Source organism: Mobula birostris, chromosome 10 (genome assembly GCF_030028105.1).
Source record: "Mobula birostris isolate sMobBir1 chromosome 10, sMobBir1.hap1, whole genome shotgun sequence".
NCBI lineage: Eukaryota > Metazoa > Chordata > Chondrichthyes > Myliobatiformes > Myliobatidae > Mobula > Mobula birostris.
Genome location: NC_092379.1, coordinates 119,252,978 through 119,267,771, shown reverse-complemented (window position 1 = coordinate 119,267,771; position 14,794 = coordinate 119,252,978). Strand labels below are relative to the sequence as shown.

Sequence of the window (14,794 nt, the reverse complement as noted above, 5' to 3'; positions counted from 1 at the left end):
CCTCTGAAGGGGAAAATAGTGGAACAGTCAAAGCTATAGTGCCCTGAAAGACAAAGAGAGAGGGAAAAAAATAAAGATAAAGCAGAAAATAGGGTGCAGAAATAGAAAATGGAGGCTCCAGTGCATATGATCAAAAAAAGGCTGCAAATGGTTGTAGACTCCACAAGCTCCCTAAGAAAGAACCTTTAACAGGCATGTCAGTAGTAATCCATAAGGAGAGGTAGGGACAAAATATATACTTTCATCATACTTTGGATGAAATGCTACCAAAGTTGCAGCACATAAAATAGTTCAGCTGCTATGTTAGTGAAGTGGAGAACTGCAAATAAGTACCAAATACGAACTCTAACTTACTCAGCCTGCTGCCAGTAAACCACAGAATTGCAGAAACTACACTTGTTCAATAAAGGAATGCAAGAATAATCCCAGCAAACTAATGTGGCTGGTGAGGAAACTGGGAGAATCATTAATCTGGAATAAAATTAATGGTCAGCTGGGCAAGTAAAAGGGGTAACCAGATGAAAGCTAGCATAGAAATGAACAAATATGACAGAAGTTTGGACGATACAACAGTGAGAGTTAATGAAGATGATGCAGTCAACCATTTATGGGTACTTGCAAAAGGCATCTGAAAATTTAGTATAGATAACAGGCCTGTCAGGAAAGAAAATCTCATGAAAAAATAAAAATAGATACAAAATTTAAAGAGGCAAAGTGGGAAATGCTTATTTTGAAGTAGGTAAAAACCTTGTCATAAAGCATAGAAGTCTAAAAGGTAAGGAAGTATTCTAAATTTTAAGGAAGTATTTTTATACATGTTTGGGCATAATTGGAATTAAGTGTTCTAATTCTGGATACTGTACTTCAGAAAGGATGTTATAAAAGAATCAAGAAGGTTCAAAACATGTTTCATGACACAAGAGTTGAAAATGTTCTCAAGGCAGGAAAAGAAGTGTAAGTTTTCTGGAGGTGTTCAAAAGTCAGAAGGATCTTGATCTATTAAATAGGGATTGTGCCAATCTTCAAAATTGTTGAGAACCAGAGAAGAGATTTGAGGTGGCTAACAAAACCCCAGCGACAACTACCAAAGGCAGCAGGGAGATAAAACAGCTTTTTGTAGTTCTGACCTGAAATACATCATTTAAAGCAGTGGGGGAGAGGGTTCAGACATAGCTTTCACAAAAATAAAGTTTTAACTAAGTACTTCAAGGGATGAATAATGAATAATGCAGAGCTACGGGTTTTAAAAAAACACAAAATGGGATAATTGTTTTCAAAAGCATGATGCAGGTTATAGTGGACTGAGTGGTCTCATATGGTCTGATGATTCTTCCTAACAATTTAACAGAAAACTATATGCAAGTTTTCATTTTATTTTATTTGAGATACAGCGCAGAGTAGCCCCTTCCAGCTTTTCAAGCCGTGCTGCCCAGCGATCTCCAAATTAATCCCACCCTAATCACAGGACAATTTACAATGACCAATTAACCTCTCAACTGGTGCACCTTTGGACTGTGGGAGGAACCCACGAGGTCACAGGGAGAACGTACAAACTCCTTATCGACAGCAGCCGGTTCACTAAAACAACTTGATCATGGATTAAAAAAAAAGGTCAAAAGGGGTATTGATACAGATACTCTAGAGAACACAAAGCTTCCAGCCTATCTGAAACAATGTGAAAGTCATCTGTGGAATGCAACCACTCAGGTATTACTTAAGCTGCAAAAGAAGTTCTTGAAGGACATCCTGGAGATCTGTTGTTTGCCTTTGGTGTGAACAGGTAAGCCAAAAATTTCACACAAGATTACGTTTCACCTTCACAGTAAAAGTTTCCACGTCATTGCTCATCAGCTTATTGATTGAGGTCAACAATAAGTTGAACGGCAGACTGCATTTTTAACCATCACGTTTTGATTGTTCCAGGGAATTTCTGTTCCTCTTGGTATTTTAGGACCAGCATCAGATGTCTGCAGATGAGGTATCACATAAAACAGTCTCACTGCCAATAAGATGAAAAGATTTCCACCTCATCGGAGACCCCCACTAGGCAATTACCCCTGTTCAAGATTCCGTGGTCCCTATTGGAAACTAAACTGGCCAAGAACAGAAGTCAACCCTGATGTTAGGTGTCTACATAACCCTCACTCTCCTCAAATTCACACGGTTTATCAAAAATTATTGTTTGTGTCCATACGAGAAGAATAACTACCTCCTTGAAAACTCAAGTGCAGAAAATTTCCACATTCAAACAAGGCACATCGTAATTTTTTTTCTGAAATTCATATCTAGGTCAATGAATTTTTCCTGAACTATGCTCCATGATAATAATAAATCTGAAGGTTAACAAAAGAACGTTCAATTAAGCCAAACTCCACTCACTCCATATTATTAGGTCATGGCACATTTATTAATCACACATTAATTTTCATCTAAATTAGATTACAGAGTATATAGTATGAAACACAATACCTGGTGTTTCCATTTGTGCAGGGCTATTCCTGCCTAGCTTTCCTTGTGTCGGTGACACACTGCCCAATTTGTTGTGCTCAGAACCTTTTTCCGTCTGGGTGCTGCTATCTCGGCTTCCTGTTTTAGAATGCGCTGACAGAACTGGTGTAGATGGTAGTACGGGAGAAGAGGAGGAGGACTGCGACTCATTCTTCTCTGGGCTTAGTAGAAAGCCTGAAAGCATGGGAGAGGAAAAACAAAGTTAAGTGCTATCTTCTTGCTTTCCTAAAAAACATGAACAACTAATCTCCTAACACTTAGCGCTGCTGGTACGTATACCAAATAAACCAACAAGTATACCCGTGTTTGGTCAATTCTATTTCAGTTCTCATTACCCAACACCAGGCAAAATATGGCCCCTCTTCTTGCTGGACTATCTACATATTGATTTAAGAAAAACCTGAATGCACCAAGCAAATTCTTCCACATTTAAAGATCTTGCACTATGGAAGTCCCAGTCTATATTAGGGAAGTTGAAGACACCCTGTTGTTTTTACACTTTTCTTCTGTTTTTCAATGCCCCAGTGGCATTTCAAAACAGATTTCAGTTAAAAATCCAATACTTTTAGAAACATACTTACTTGGCAGACACATGATTAATTGTGTACGGCCAATAACTACCTCAATGCTGTCTTTTATCCTTGGCTATATCTAATTTACCCTGTTCCAATTTAACACTCTTCTCTAAGGTCAATACTTATCCTTATCTATAACTATCTTAGAACTTGAGGAGTTGTGATCACTCTTTCCCAACTGTTCTCCCACTGAAAGGTCAGGGCATCTGCTCAGGCTCATTACCCAACACTAGGTACAGTAGGGCTCCTCCTCTTGCAGGACTATCTACATATTGATTTAAGAAATGCTTCTGAATTCACCTAACACATTCCTCCACATTCAAAGAGCTTGCACTAAGGATCTATATTAGGGAAGCTGAAGTCACCCTGTTGCTTTTACACTTCTCTTCTGTTTTTCAAATGCTCCAGTGGCTACTGGGGGTCTGAAGTACAGTTCCAACACAGTGAAGAGTAAAATGAATCATATTATATTAGTCCTATATCAAGCCACTATGAAGTTCATTTATAGTTTTTGGATTTTTAAAAAAAATTAACCAAATTTACCTAAACTGCCCTTCCAGCTCTTGTCTTCTTTCTTCTCTTCAATTATTGGGTTACTGGACAACAGTGTGGGGTAGGACGAAGGCCCAGATGTCGCATTAGAAATTGAAACTAGGGACTTAGAAGGTCTTAATGCAGTTGGTTGTTCCGTTTTAACTTGTTCCCTTCTTGATCTCTGTTGGAGGACTTTGATCATAGCGTCCTTCTCAATAATTTGAGCATGAAGCGTCTTAATCCTAATATACACACAAACACAAATAAGAAAAAAGTATCATAGTCCATTCAGTAATCTTCCTTTAAAATATTTCAACACATAGGATGATGGGAAACAGAGTGTGGGGGTATTGAGATCCCCAACTTCTTCTGGAGCACTCAGTATCAAAGTGGATAATAGGGTGATGGAATACATTTTAAGCTATAACACCATTGATCTGGCAAGGGCTAGATGTATTACAGGAGATGGGAACATTGTGAGGATGACTAGAAAGCTAATGGGCAATTGATCTTTCTCTGGATCAATAGTATTAAAGGTTCTCTTCCTGGGAAGAAGTGACAAATGGATAGAGTCAGAAAAGTACAGCACAGAAACAGGCCCCTTGGCCCATGTACTCCATGCCAAAACCGTTTAGACCGCCTACTCCCATCAATCTGCACCGGAGCCATAGCCCTCCAATTCTCTACTATCCATGTACCCATCCAAACTTTTCTTAAACATTGAAATGAATAAATGATAAATGAATAAACAGAAAAATGAAAAACAAGTCACAGGCTTTCTATTTTTTGTACGTCTTTGAATACGTTCCAGGATTTCTCTTCTTCCTTTCTGTCAATGCAGTTGAGTGGGATCTGGGATCAGTCATGTTGGCATGGCAGAGCAGATTTGATGGGCTGAATGGCCTAATTCTGCTCCTACGTCTTATGGTCTTTTCCAAGTAAAAAGAGGCAATTTATCAGTATTGCATGCAACACGATTTCTGATATGTAACATCGAAACAGAGAGGTAAATGAATATGTGTACAATTCATTATGCATTTATATCAAAACAGTCACACATTCTAATACGGAGACATTTTGCCCACCTGCTTTCCATGTCCAGGCACCGCCGATTAGCCATTAGGATTTCTTCCTCTTCCTTCTGAATCCGGGCTTCTAAGGATGTTTCATAGCTACCATTTGGTGAATGACCCAGTACAGTAGTATCCCTAATAGTAAAAGAAGCAGCAAAGTTATTATCCCAGTATGACGACAAGTGTTCCAGTGAACCTAATAAGTTTAAAGGGAGCATGGGAAGCAGGGCTCCAGAGTGTGGGGAGTTTAGCAAACATTATCAAACTGGGCTTGAGTTTTGATTATGTGAAACAACAGCACAAGCAAGATTTAGTGCCCTTAGTGAGATTTGGGGGGGGGGGGGGGGGAGAGAAATTGGAGAAAGGTATGTATGCATTTCATTCAAAGATTCATACTTAGAAATGCATCTCCTGTCAGTGGTGTACATTAGGGACTCTCCCTTCAAACTCCCTGTGAAATTACATCGACAGAATAAACTGCAGAGGCAGAATCACACACTCTGACAGAACAAAATAACATTTGGTGCTACCATCTGGAAATGAATTTCCAGGTATTGACTGTCTAACAACAAACTAATCATACACAAAATACTGTGCAGAATCTCTTGTGAAACTCTAATGAAGTTTACTTTATTGTACATCCCCTTTTAAATGCAGTATTTGCAGTTCTGATAAAATTACTCCTTTGAATACACATTGCACCAACTATACTGAAGTCCACCAAGTTTCTGGGGAATTGGAAAATAATAATCTGCCCTCAGACCATCAGGGTTTCTCCTGACCAGCTCTGGGGATTAAGGATCAGATTCAAGTTTTCTGTTCCAGGATTTATCTTCTTCCTTTCTGTCAATGGCGGTCACAAACTCTAAACTGGGCTGGTGGAGGAGGGGGGTGGTGGAATCGATCCTGCTTCATTGTCAGGGTCATAGAGCATTACAGCACAGAAACAGGCCCATCGAGTCCACACCTAGCTTTTATTCTGCCTGGTCCCATCGACTCACACCTGGATCATATCCATCCCTGCTCCTCCCATACCTAAAATGTTGCAAATGAACCCACATCTACTGCTTCTGGCAGCAGCTCATTCCACACTGAATACTCTGATTTATGAAGGCCAATGAGCCAACAACGCACTACACCACCTTATCTACCTGTGAGGCCACTTTCAAGGAATTATAGATCTGTATTCACAGACTATCTTAATGTATTTCAATTATGCTCGTTAAAAAAAAAAGGAAACAAGATGATAATCATATACATGGATGGGCCTGAGAGTGCTGATGCAACTCAGAGCACAGGAGGGATTTTGAGGCCACTCCAGCAAAATCCGTACCTTTGGGCAGCTACTGTTGCAGCCGCGTCTAATGCAAACTGGCGCATTACACTTTCCTCCAGGTACTTCTGTTCCCACTTGGTCATGTCGGCCTCCAAAGCCAGAATTCTCTCCTCCTTTTCACGTAGCAGCTCCATTAAAGCTGTGGCATTATGCTCGGGGGTACTGGCTGTCTGGGTGGTGCCCTGGCGCTAGGTTTGACCCAAAGAAAAGAAAATTAAATGACATCTCACAATTGCATTTCCCATCAGTAGCTCCAATTCCTGGAATTAGACATACCTTTTCAGTAGCAATATCAAGAGCAAATCCACGTTCATATGAATTAATACTTTTAATTCACTGTCGTACTGGCAGAATCTGAACTCCCCTTCATTATGAAGGGCTGTTTTGCATCTTCCACCCTCTTCCCCCCCCCCATTTTATTATCCCAGCTTTTAATCCAACTGTATCATGAATTTGGTTGTAACCTCCCAGATCACAACTAATACCACAATTCCATTCAAGAATTAAAGGCCACTGTAGTCATCACTCACAATTAAGCAAGCCAGGAAGGGAAGCCTAATAACTATTGGTATCAGCTGGATCTGACCTCACCCTGATCCAGAGTCACATACCGGCTATAGCACACTGGTGGATTTCTTTTAAAACACATCAGTGAACTAGATGGGCTTTCTGTTTTCCTGAATCACTTTCACTGCTCGTAGCATTTTAAATAAAAAATTCTAGACATTTAAATTTAAGTATTTAAATTTCTCAGCTGCAACAATGGGACATCTCTGAACTGCTGAATCAAAACCCCTGCACTCCAACTAATTCAGTTTCCAACTATTGTGTTTCCATAATCCTGTGCGATAACAATCATGTAAAGGAGAATATCTTTACTCAGAGTAGTGAGAATATGGAACGTTATCAAAGAAAGTGACATATGTATTTAAAGGGAAAGTCAGGGACACAAGCTAAGACTTTTGTGTCTATCTTTCCCAACATCCATAATACTGTCTCTATATAGTATACCACTACCATTAGGGACATCTTCTAAAGGAGGTGCTTCAAGAAGGCAGCATCCATCATTAAGGACCCTCACCATCCAGGAATGCCCTCTTCTCACTACTACCATCCAGGAGGTGCTACAGAAGCCTGAAGACACACACTCAACGTTTTAGCAACAGCTTCTTCCCCTCTGCCGTCAGATTTCTGAACCGTCCATTAGCACTGCTTCACTATTTTGCTCTTTTTGCACTTTTTATTTTCTTTACATTTCTTATTGTAAATTATAACATTTTTTTAATGCTTTGCGCCATTCCTCTGCCACAAAACAAATTTCACAACACGTCAGTGATATCAAACCTGATTCCGATCAACCAGGGCAAACTAAGTTGACATTTCCTCTCCCTAGGCAATGACACAAAGGATAAATGCAGCTGCAAATTGCATGACATAGTTTAAAAGACAGAACACCAAAAGGACACTTGATCTATTAGTTCAAGCCCAGTTATTTCTTGTGCAGCGTAACATTTAATCATCAGGGATTGGACCCCAAATATCCAACATACTGAGAGAAAGAATTCATCTTCACCTCACTGATACCTCAACAGCAATTCCATAAATTGATTTTAAATGGCACTGACATACAAAGCTGTAGGAATCTGCAGTGTACCTGCTGCAATCGAAGGGATTCCAGTTCCCTTTCAAGCCTGGTTCTTAGTCTATGTTCAAGTTGTTCCCGTTTCTCACAGGCCGCCTGAAGTTGGATCAAAGCCTGCTGCATTCTTTCTACTTTGTCAACATACACTTGCTTCCGCTTTAGCTATAACCAGAAAGGAGAGAAGTGTTAGTGAAAATCACAAGACATTGTCAATAATCACAAAGCATTAAGTTTTCTGCATAATTACTCGCTCACCCTGTGACTGCAAATGTTTTCATTAACCACACATTTGGCAGCACCAGATGTTGCCTAGGCTCTATTATCTACAGCACTCCTAAAAGCTAGATTTCTGTTTGGCATTAACTTGCCACAGTAGCTGCACAGAAAGAGAATTAAACTCATCATCATTCCGTGGCCCGACACACAAATATAAAGGGTATGCTGTTTCGTTGAAGCTCTAAAATTTGCTCATATGTAGTTCAACCTTGCATTTGCTCCTCAACCCAATACCTTCCTCATCCGTCTGCCCAGGCAGGAAAGGATAACCCAGCAAAATAGAGAAATGAGTGTTCGCTAGTGGCTAGTTACAAAGAATGAATCTACAGTATACACTTCATTAACACATTTAAATCAGTTTTCATAGTACAACTGGGAGCCAGATTTAGCTTTTAATACTGCCAGTAGGATTTAAAAAGTAGGACAGGGTTCAAGATGTTAACATCTTTATAGAGAGCCTCGTGGGCAAAGGAGAACAATGGTGACCTCTGACTTCTTAAGCAAACCTTCAGTCTAATGTCTTCAAACACTGCACCTCCCCACCCACACCTTTAAGGCCACTGCCCCTGAAGATTAAAAGATTCTAGCATCCTGCAAGTCAATTCCCACATGGATGCATATCCACGCTAAATTCAATGGGACCTTAGTATCTATGAGCTTGTGAATTTCTTTCCATAAATATTGCAGCATGTGTTTTGGATAGCTATTTAAAAAAAACCATGAACACTAAATAATCAGCAGGAACTTTCAATGTTCTCAGCAGTAACCACTGTTGAAGAAAATTATCACCAAATTAACCAGCAAATTATTAGATATTACTGTATATAGAATATAGCTACCATATTTACCACATTTAGCAACTTAACAAGGATTGTAGCAATACTAAATGCATCATGACTGCATGCTTTCAACTATTACCAATCATTGAAAATTTTTTGATAAAATGTGCAATGTCTAAATTTCATGACAGTGAAAACATTCAGAACAGGTAACATTGTAAATGCATTCCTGAGACACTCAATATTTTGCGTGGATTTCATCATTAGTTGAAATTCTACATGTTGTTTTAGGTTTCCATTTTATCCAGAGCCAGCGTTCTCTATTTGGTATGTCAACAGTTTATGGTTAAGAGATGCAAATAAGACAATAACTATCTGCAGTGAGAGCCAAATCAAATGCATTAAATTACAGTCAGGAAGGGCGATACTTCCTTCAAGCTCTGGGAACTGAGAGAAGATAGCAGCAAAATTGGCCATAAACTATTTTGCAACAGGGACAAGGAATTCATGGAAGATTCACTAATTAGTCACTTTCTCAAAATACATGGGATGACTATGTCAACAGTGCAAGAGCAAAGAGAGGTATGAACTAATTAAAAAGAGCAAATACTGAGAAAAGGCACAGTAAGGTGGCTAACTGAGTGATACATGTTTGTTGACATGCCCCTGCATCTTCTCGTGCCATTGAAAAGCAGGAATTTCTGAACCCAGTCTTCTGTTCCCCAGCTTTGCTTGGTTACGTCACCAGCAGCAGTAGGGAAGGCAAGTGGATGGGTGATCTTACAGACAAATAGCATGGGATCCATGCCAACCATCAAGAACTCATTCATATACACAAATCTCATTTTATTCTCCCCAAATTCATGTCGGGAATAGGCATATTTGATTACGGAGCTTAAGTTTAAGAAGGCATTGCTAGAAATCACTCTGCAGTTTGAGAGAGAGAAGCTAAAATTGGATGTACCACTATACAGGTGAGTAAAGGGAACTACAAAGGTATGAGAGGGGAACTGGTCAAAAATTATTGGAAGGGGAACACTAGCAGGGATGATGGCAGAGCAGCAATGGCTGGAGTTTCTGGAAGTAACTGGGAAGACATAGGATCAGTCCATCCAAAAGTAGTATTCTGAAGAGAGGATGAGACAATTGTGGCTGACAAGGGACATCAAAGACAGCATAAAAGCAAAAGAAAGGGCCTATAATACAGCAAAATTAGTGGAAAGCAAGAGGATTGGAAAACAGTAAGGAATGAAAAAGATAGAATTTGAAGGTAAGCTAGTCAATAATATAAAAAGTTTACCAAAAGTTTTTACAGATATATAAAGAGCAAAAGAGAGGCAAGAGTAGATACCGGACTGCTGGAAAATCACACTGTAGATATAGTAATGGGGGACAAAGAAATGGTAGACAAACTGAGCAACACACACACACACAAAATGCTGGAGGAACTCAGCAGGCCAGGCAGCATCTATGGGGAAAAAGTACAGTCAACATTTCAGGCCTAGACGTCGACTGCACTTCCCTCCCCCGCCACCCCAAAGATGCTGCCTGGCCTGCTGAGTTCCTCCAGCATTTTGTGTGTGTTGCTCGAATTTCCAGCATTTGCAGATTTTCTCCTCTTTGTGACGATCTGAACAAGTATTTTGTGTCAGTCTTCACTGTGGAAGACACCAAATGCATGCCAGAAATTTGAGACTGTTAGGGGGTAGAAGTGATCTTAGTTGCTATTAATAAGGAGATGCTTGGGAAGCTGGTAGGTTTGAGGCAGATAAGTCACCTGGACCAGATGGACTATAACCCAGGATTCTGAAAGAGGTAGCTGAAGAGATTGCAGAGGCATTAGTCGTGAATTTTCAAAAATCACTTGATTCTGGAATGGTTCTGAAATGGATAGGAAAATGGCAAATGTTACTCCATTCAAGGGGGGGGAAGCAAAAGACAGGAAATTATAGGTCCCTTAGCCTAGATTTCAGTGGTTGGCAAGATTAACATCCATTATTATTCTGTGGTTGGCAAGAGTCCATTATTAAGAATGAGCCAGCAGCCTTACTAGCTCCACTATTCTGTGCCAGGTGAATGATTTTGGAATCACAAACCGTTCTTTCTGTGTGTATGATTGTGAAACAAACATACTTTGCATGTAATTGTAGGGTTTAATTTTTGTAAAATGCAAGCATTTAAAAGTGAGAGTATTGTCCAATTTTCATTTCTGTCAAAAGTGATCAGTCACTTCACTGTGTTGTCCAGTTCATACCCAAAAGGACATTCGTCTACTCCACTTCTGATTTTCCCGCCAATAAGGCATCGATTTAGATTGGGTTTCTGGCACTGAAATTTCTTGCCCAAAGGCCATTTTGCCTCTAAGAAAGGATGTGTTGGAATTGGAGAGGGTCCACAGAAGGTTCATGAGAATGATCCCAGGAATGTAAGGGTTAATGTATGAGGAGCAATTGGTGGCTCTGGGTCTATACTCGCTGGAGTTTAGACATATGACGGAGGATACCATTGAAACCTATTGCGTATTGAAAGGCTTATACAGAGTGGATGTGGAGACGATGTTTCCTACACTGGTGGAGTCTAGAAGCAGTGGGATAACTCACAATAGAAGAAATATACTTTTAGAACCGAGATGAGGAAGAATTTCTTTAGCCAGAGGGTGGTGAATCTGTAGAATTCATTGCCACAAACGGCAAAGCAGGCCAAGTCATTGGGTATATTTGAAGCAGAGGATGATAGATTCTTGATTAGAAAGGGTGTTAAAGATTATGGAGAGAAGGCAAGGGAATGGGGAATGTGGTTGAGAGGGATGATAACTCAAACATGATGGAATGGGAAAGCAGACTTGATGGGCCAAATGGCCTGATACTGCTCCTATGTCTCACGGTCAATCCACTTTTCCTGATTTTCTCACCCATAAGGCATAAATTTAGCTGGGGAAAGAAATTCTACGGAACCAGATGCAAACCACAAGAAACCCAGTGATCATGCTGCCTTTGTGACACTGGTGTGTCTGTCAAGCCAAGACATTGTCTTCAGCCACCATTTGCACAATTTCTGGTAGATATAACTTGTTGTTGTTAAAGAGCAAATACACCAGCAGATTTTCCATTTCAATCAACTAAAATCAGGGATCTTTCTCAGTGACAATCATATCCAAGGGGAAAGGCACACAAATTGAATTTTATTAGTAAAAACAAAAAAAATGGATGAGCAAAAATATATTTAAATAGTTTATTTATTTAGTTTTGATAGCAATAGGATTTTTAAGTGACGACATTCCACTCAGGCTGAAGCACTTGTCCTACCTCCTCTTCCAACTTGACCACTTTGCCTTGGGTGTTGTTCAAAGCCTGATCACGGATCTCAATGTGCCGTCTCTGATCCTCGTTCGTAGCCCGAAGGGCAGACAGCTCCATTTCTAGCTTCTCCTTTTCTCTCAAATTCTCCTTATCTGGAAAGGCGATAGGTAAACAAAGGCGGGAGTAAAATCATTCACCGCATGAGTACATAATCTTGAGAAACTATAACTCTAAAGGCAGAGAGTAGAGTGGAGGTTTAAGTTTAGACAGACATCCCACCTCTCCTGGAACTTCCGGGAGTCTCCTGCATATGAATAGTGGCTCCCTGATGCCCGCAAATTATATACAATATCACAGAAATCAATTTTTTTGAGAGCGAGAGAAAAGCAAGAGAGAGCGTTAAAGCAAAGGCAAGCGAGCGAGTGAGAGAGGGAGAGCGAGTGAGAGAGCGCCATTGCAGAGTATTCCAAAAAAAATATAAAACGTACGTCACCCTAGACTACACTAAAGTGTACCCCTGCCTAATAGGGGTCAAAATAATGACAGTGTTGCTCACCGCACAGTTTGCAACAGCGACTTTTCTATTGCCCATGGTGGGTTAAGACTGTAAAAGACATGTTGAGGTGAGTTTAACAGGTGTCATTCGTTCATTAGCATGGCTAACGTTATTTAAACTAGCTGGCTAGCTGCTAAGGAGCTACTCTATTGCAGACATCCCACCTCTCCCAGAAGTCTGCTGCAAATTGATGGTGCTACCTCCCTGAAATGAGTTTTTGCAGAGTGGGATGTCCGAGTTTAGAGAGCTGTGGTTAGGCTTTTGGATGGTATCACTAACCCTTATCTGCATTTCTGGGAGATTGCGGCAAGAGTACTGAACATTATGGACACTTTAATAAATATAGATTAGCAAGTGGCAGTACTTCAAGACAATACAACCTCAAAAAATTGCAAGAGGACTGTAGGTACAATTTTCAACTCTCTACCCTCAACACTTCCTCAAACGCCCTTCACCCCCAATTAAGCAAGGTCATATTTAAAATGTTACGCACAGATTATTTTCTTGGTGTCATACTGAAATCAAATTTTGCCTTCATACCAGATTGCTCCCTTATGTCCTTGTTTACTTATCAAACCTGTTAAGAAATCTCGAGCATCTTATTTACAAAGCTCACACCTACTTTAACAACAGTGGCACATCCAACTGACTTGTAAAAGGTGAAGACGTTTTGTAGACTGACACAAAGAGACCAAAGAAGTAGGAATTAATTTTCAAAGGAGCAAACGTGATTAATTGTGGAGCTAATAGACATTTTCAAATTTAGAAAGGAACTTAATGGAATAAAAGTGAAACCATTTTGACTGGCAGATGGATTGATAGCCAAGGGACACAGGTTCATGATAATTGGGGAAACCACAAGAGAGCAGCTGATACATTGCTTTGATTCAGAAAGGGTTTATTAGGATACTGATTTCTTTTATATACTACACTATGAGTTGTGACTCCTCTAACTTGAACACAGTTGTCATTTCTCTTGTTCTTTCTCCAACAAAATTTTAGTGGATTAGTCTGTTGTGTGCTTGAACAGCAGAGATACCAGAAGTATCGATATAAATGAATAATCTTCAAATCTGTCATTTTAACCCACCCTACCTAAGCAATTACCAAAAATAAGCACACACAAAATGCCGGAGGAATGCAGCAAGTCAAGCAGCATCTAGGGAGGGGAATAGATAGTTGACATTTCAGACCTGATGAAGAGTCTTGGCCCGAAATATCAACTGCTTATTCACTCCTCTCCATAGATTATGGCCTGACTGGGTGAGTTCCTCTAGCACTGTGTGTGTTCTCCTCAAGATTTCCAGTGTCTTCAGAGTATCTTGTTTAACATGCCGTAAGGTTTCACTGCTAATGTAATAATTTCTCCGTAGCAGCAATGTTTGGGTTATGACCAGAGATAATGGGGCTTTGGAATGTGGGACTATCCAATGAGAGGGTTGTTGTTCTTTCTTGTGGGTCTGGAAGAGAGATTTTCATGGTCTTTTGTCGGCCAGAGAGGAAGAAGGAAGATGCATGTGGAGGGAGCTGGTAGACCACTGGACGGAGTGAGGGTCCGAAGGTCGGAGACGCTCGGAGGAGGTCGATGGTTGATGAATGGCTGTATCAGTGAGCTCCAATGTGCACTTTGGACTTTTTCCTTAAAATGGGCCCTTTTTCTTTTTATTTTCTTTACTAACTCTATATACAGATTAAGATTTATAAAGTTCAATCATTTAATTGCATATGGTGTACTGTCTGATATTTTGCGGTGTGGATTTGTAACTGGGCAACACACCACGCAGCATCCACAGAAACGAGATTTCTCATTTTGGCGGGGCCAGAAGCTGTCTTCCCCTGGACGAGCACTTGCTGGCCAAGCCTGAGGGTCACATTTGTATTTGTGAATTGTCAGAAGTCTATGTCTTAGCCATTTCACCCCAGACTGCCTGGAATTTCATATAACCTACAACTCTTGTTGAACTTAGTCTAAAGTTATTTCAACTTATTCACTCTCATCTATTTTGAAAGCCTCTTAAATCTGTGACACTGCTATGCCTGACCATCTTCCTAGGATACACCACCTACCCGGGTGAGAAACGTTGCACTAAACCAAGGTGGTGGATTAGAAACAGTGCATTGCATTGCCCAAACCCAGGCCTGGGGATATCTACTGCATGAAGTCATTATTGGCCAATTTAGACTTTATTAAACATTCCACTTGTCTAACTGGTTTT

General features: G+C 40.2%; 1 protein-coding gene across 3 annotated transcripts in view; it reads right to left on the bottom strand.

Moving 5' to 3' along the window:
* The window catches only part of amot (angiomotin), a 71,347-nt gene that overhangs the window by 4,574 nt on the left and 51,979 nt on the right, over window positions 1-14,794 (bottom strand). For all 3 annotated transcript variants that reach the window (XM_072270871.1, XM_072270872.1, XM_072270873.1), the window contains exons 6-11: window positions 12,029-12,174; window positions 7,681-7,830; window positions 6,024-6,214; window positions 4,703-4,825; window positions 3,627-3,859; window positions 2,470-2,682 (exon numbers count right to left, since the gene is read on the bottom strand). In XM_072270871.1, coding sequence (XP_072126972.1) covers window positions 2,470-2,682; window positions 3,627-3,859; window positions 4,703-4,825; window positions 6,024-6,214; window positions 7,681-7,830; window positions 12,029-12,174 — 1,056 coding nt within the window. The remainder of the gene's footprint in view (window positions 1-2,469; window positions 2,683-3,626; window positions 3,860-4,702; window positions 4,826-6,023; window positions 6,215-7,680; window positions 7,831-12,028; window positions 12,175-14,794) is intronic.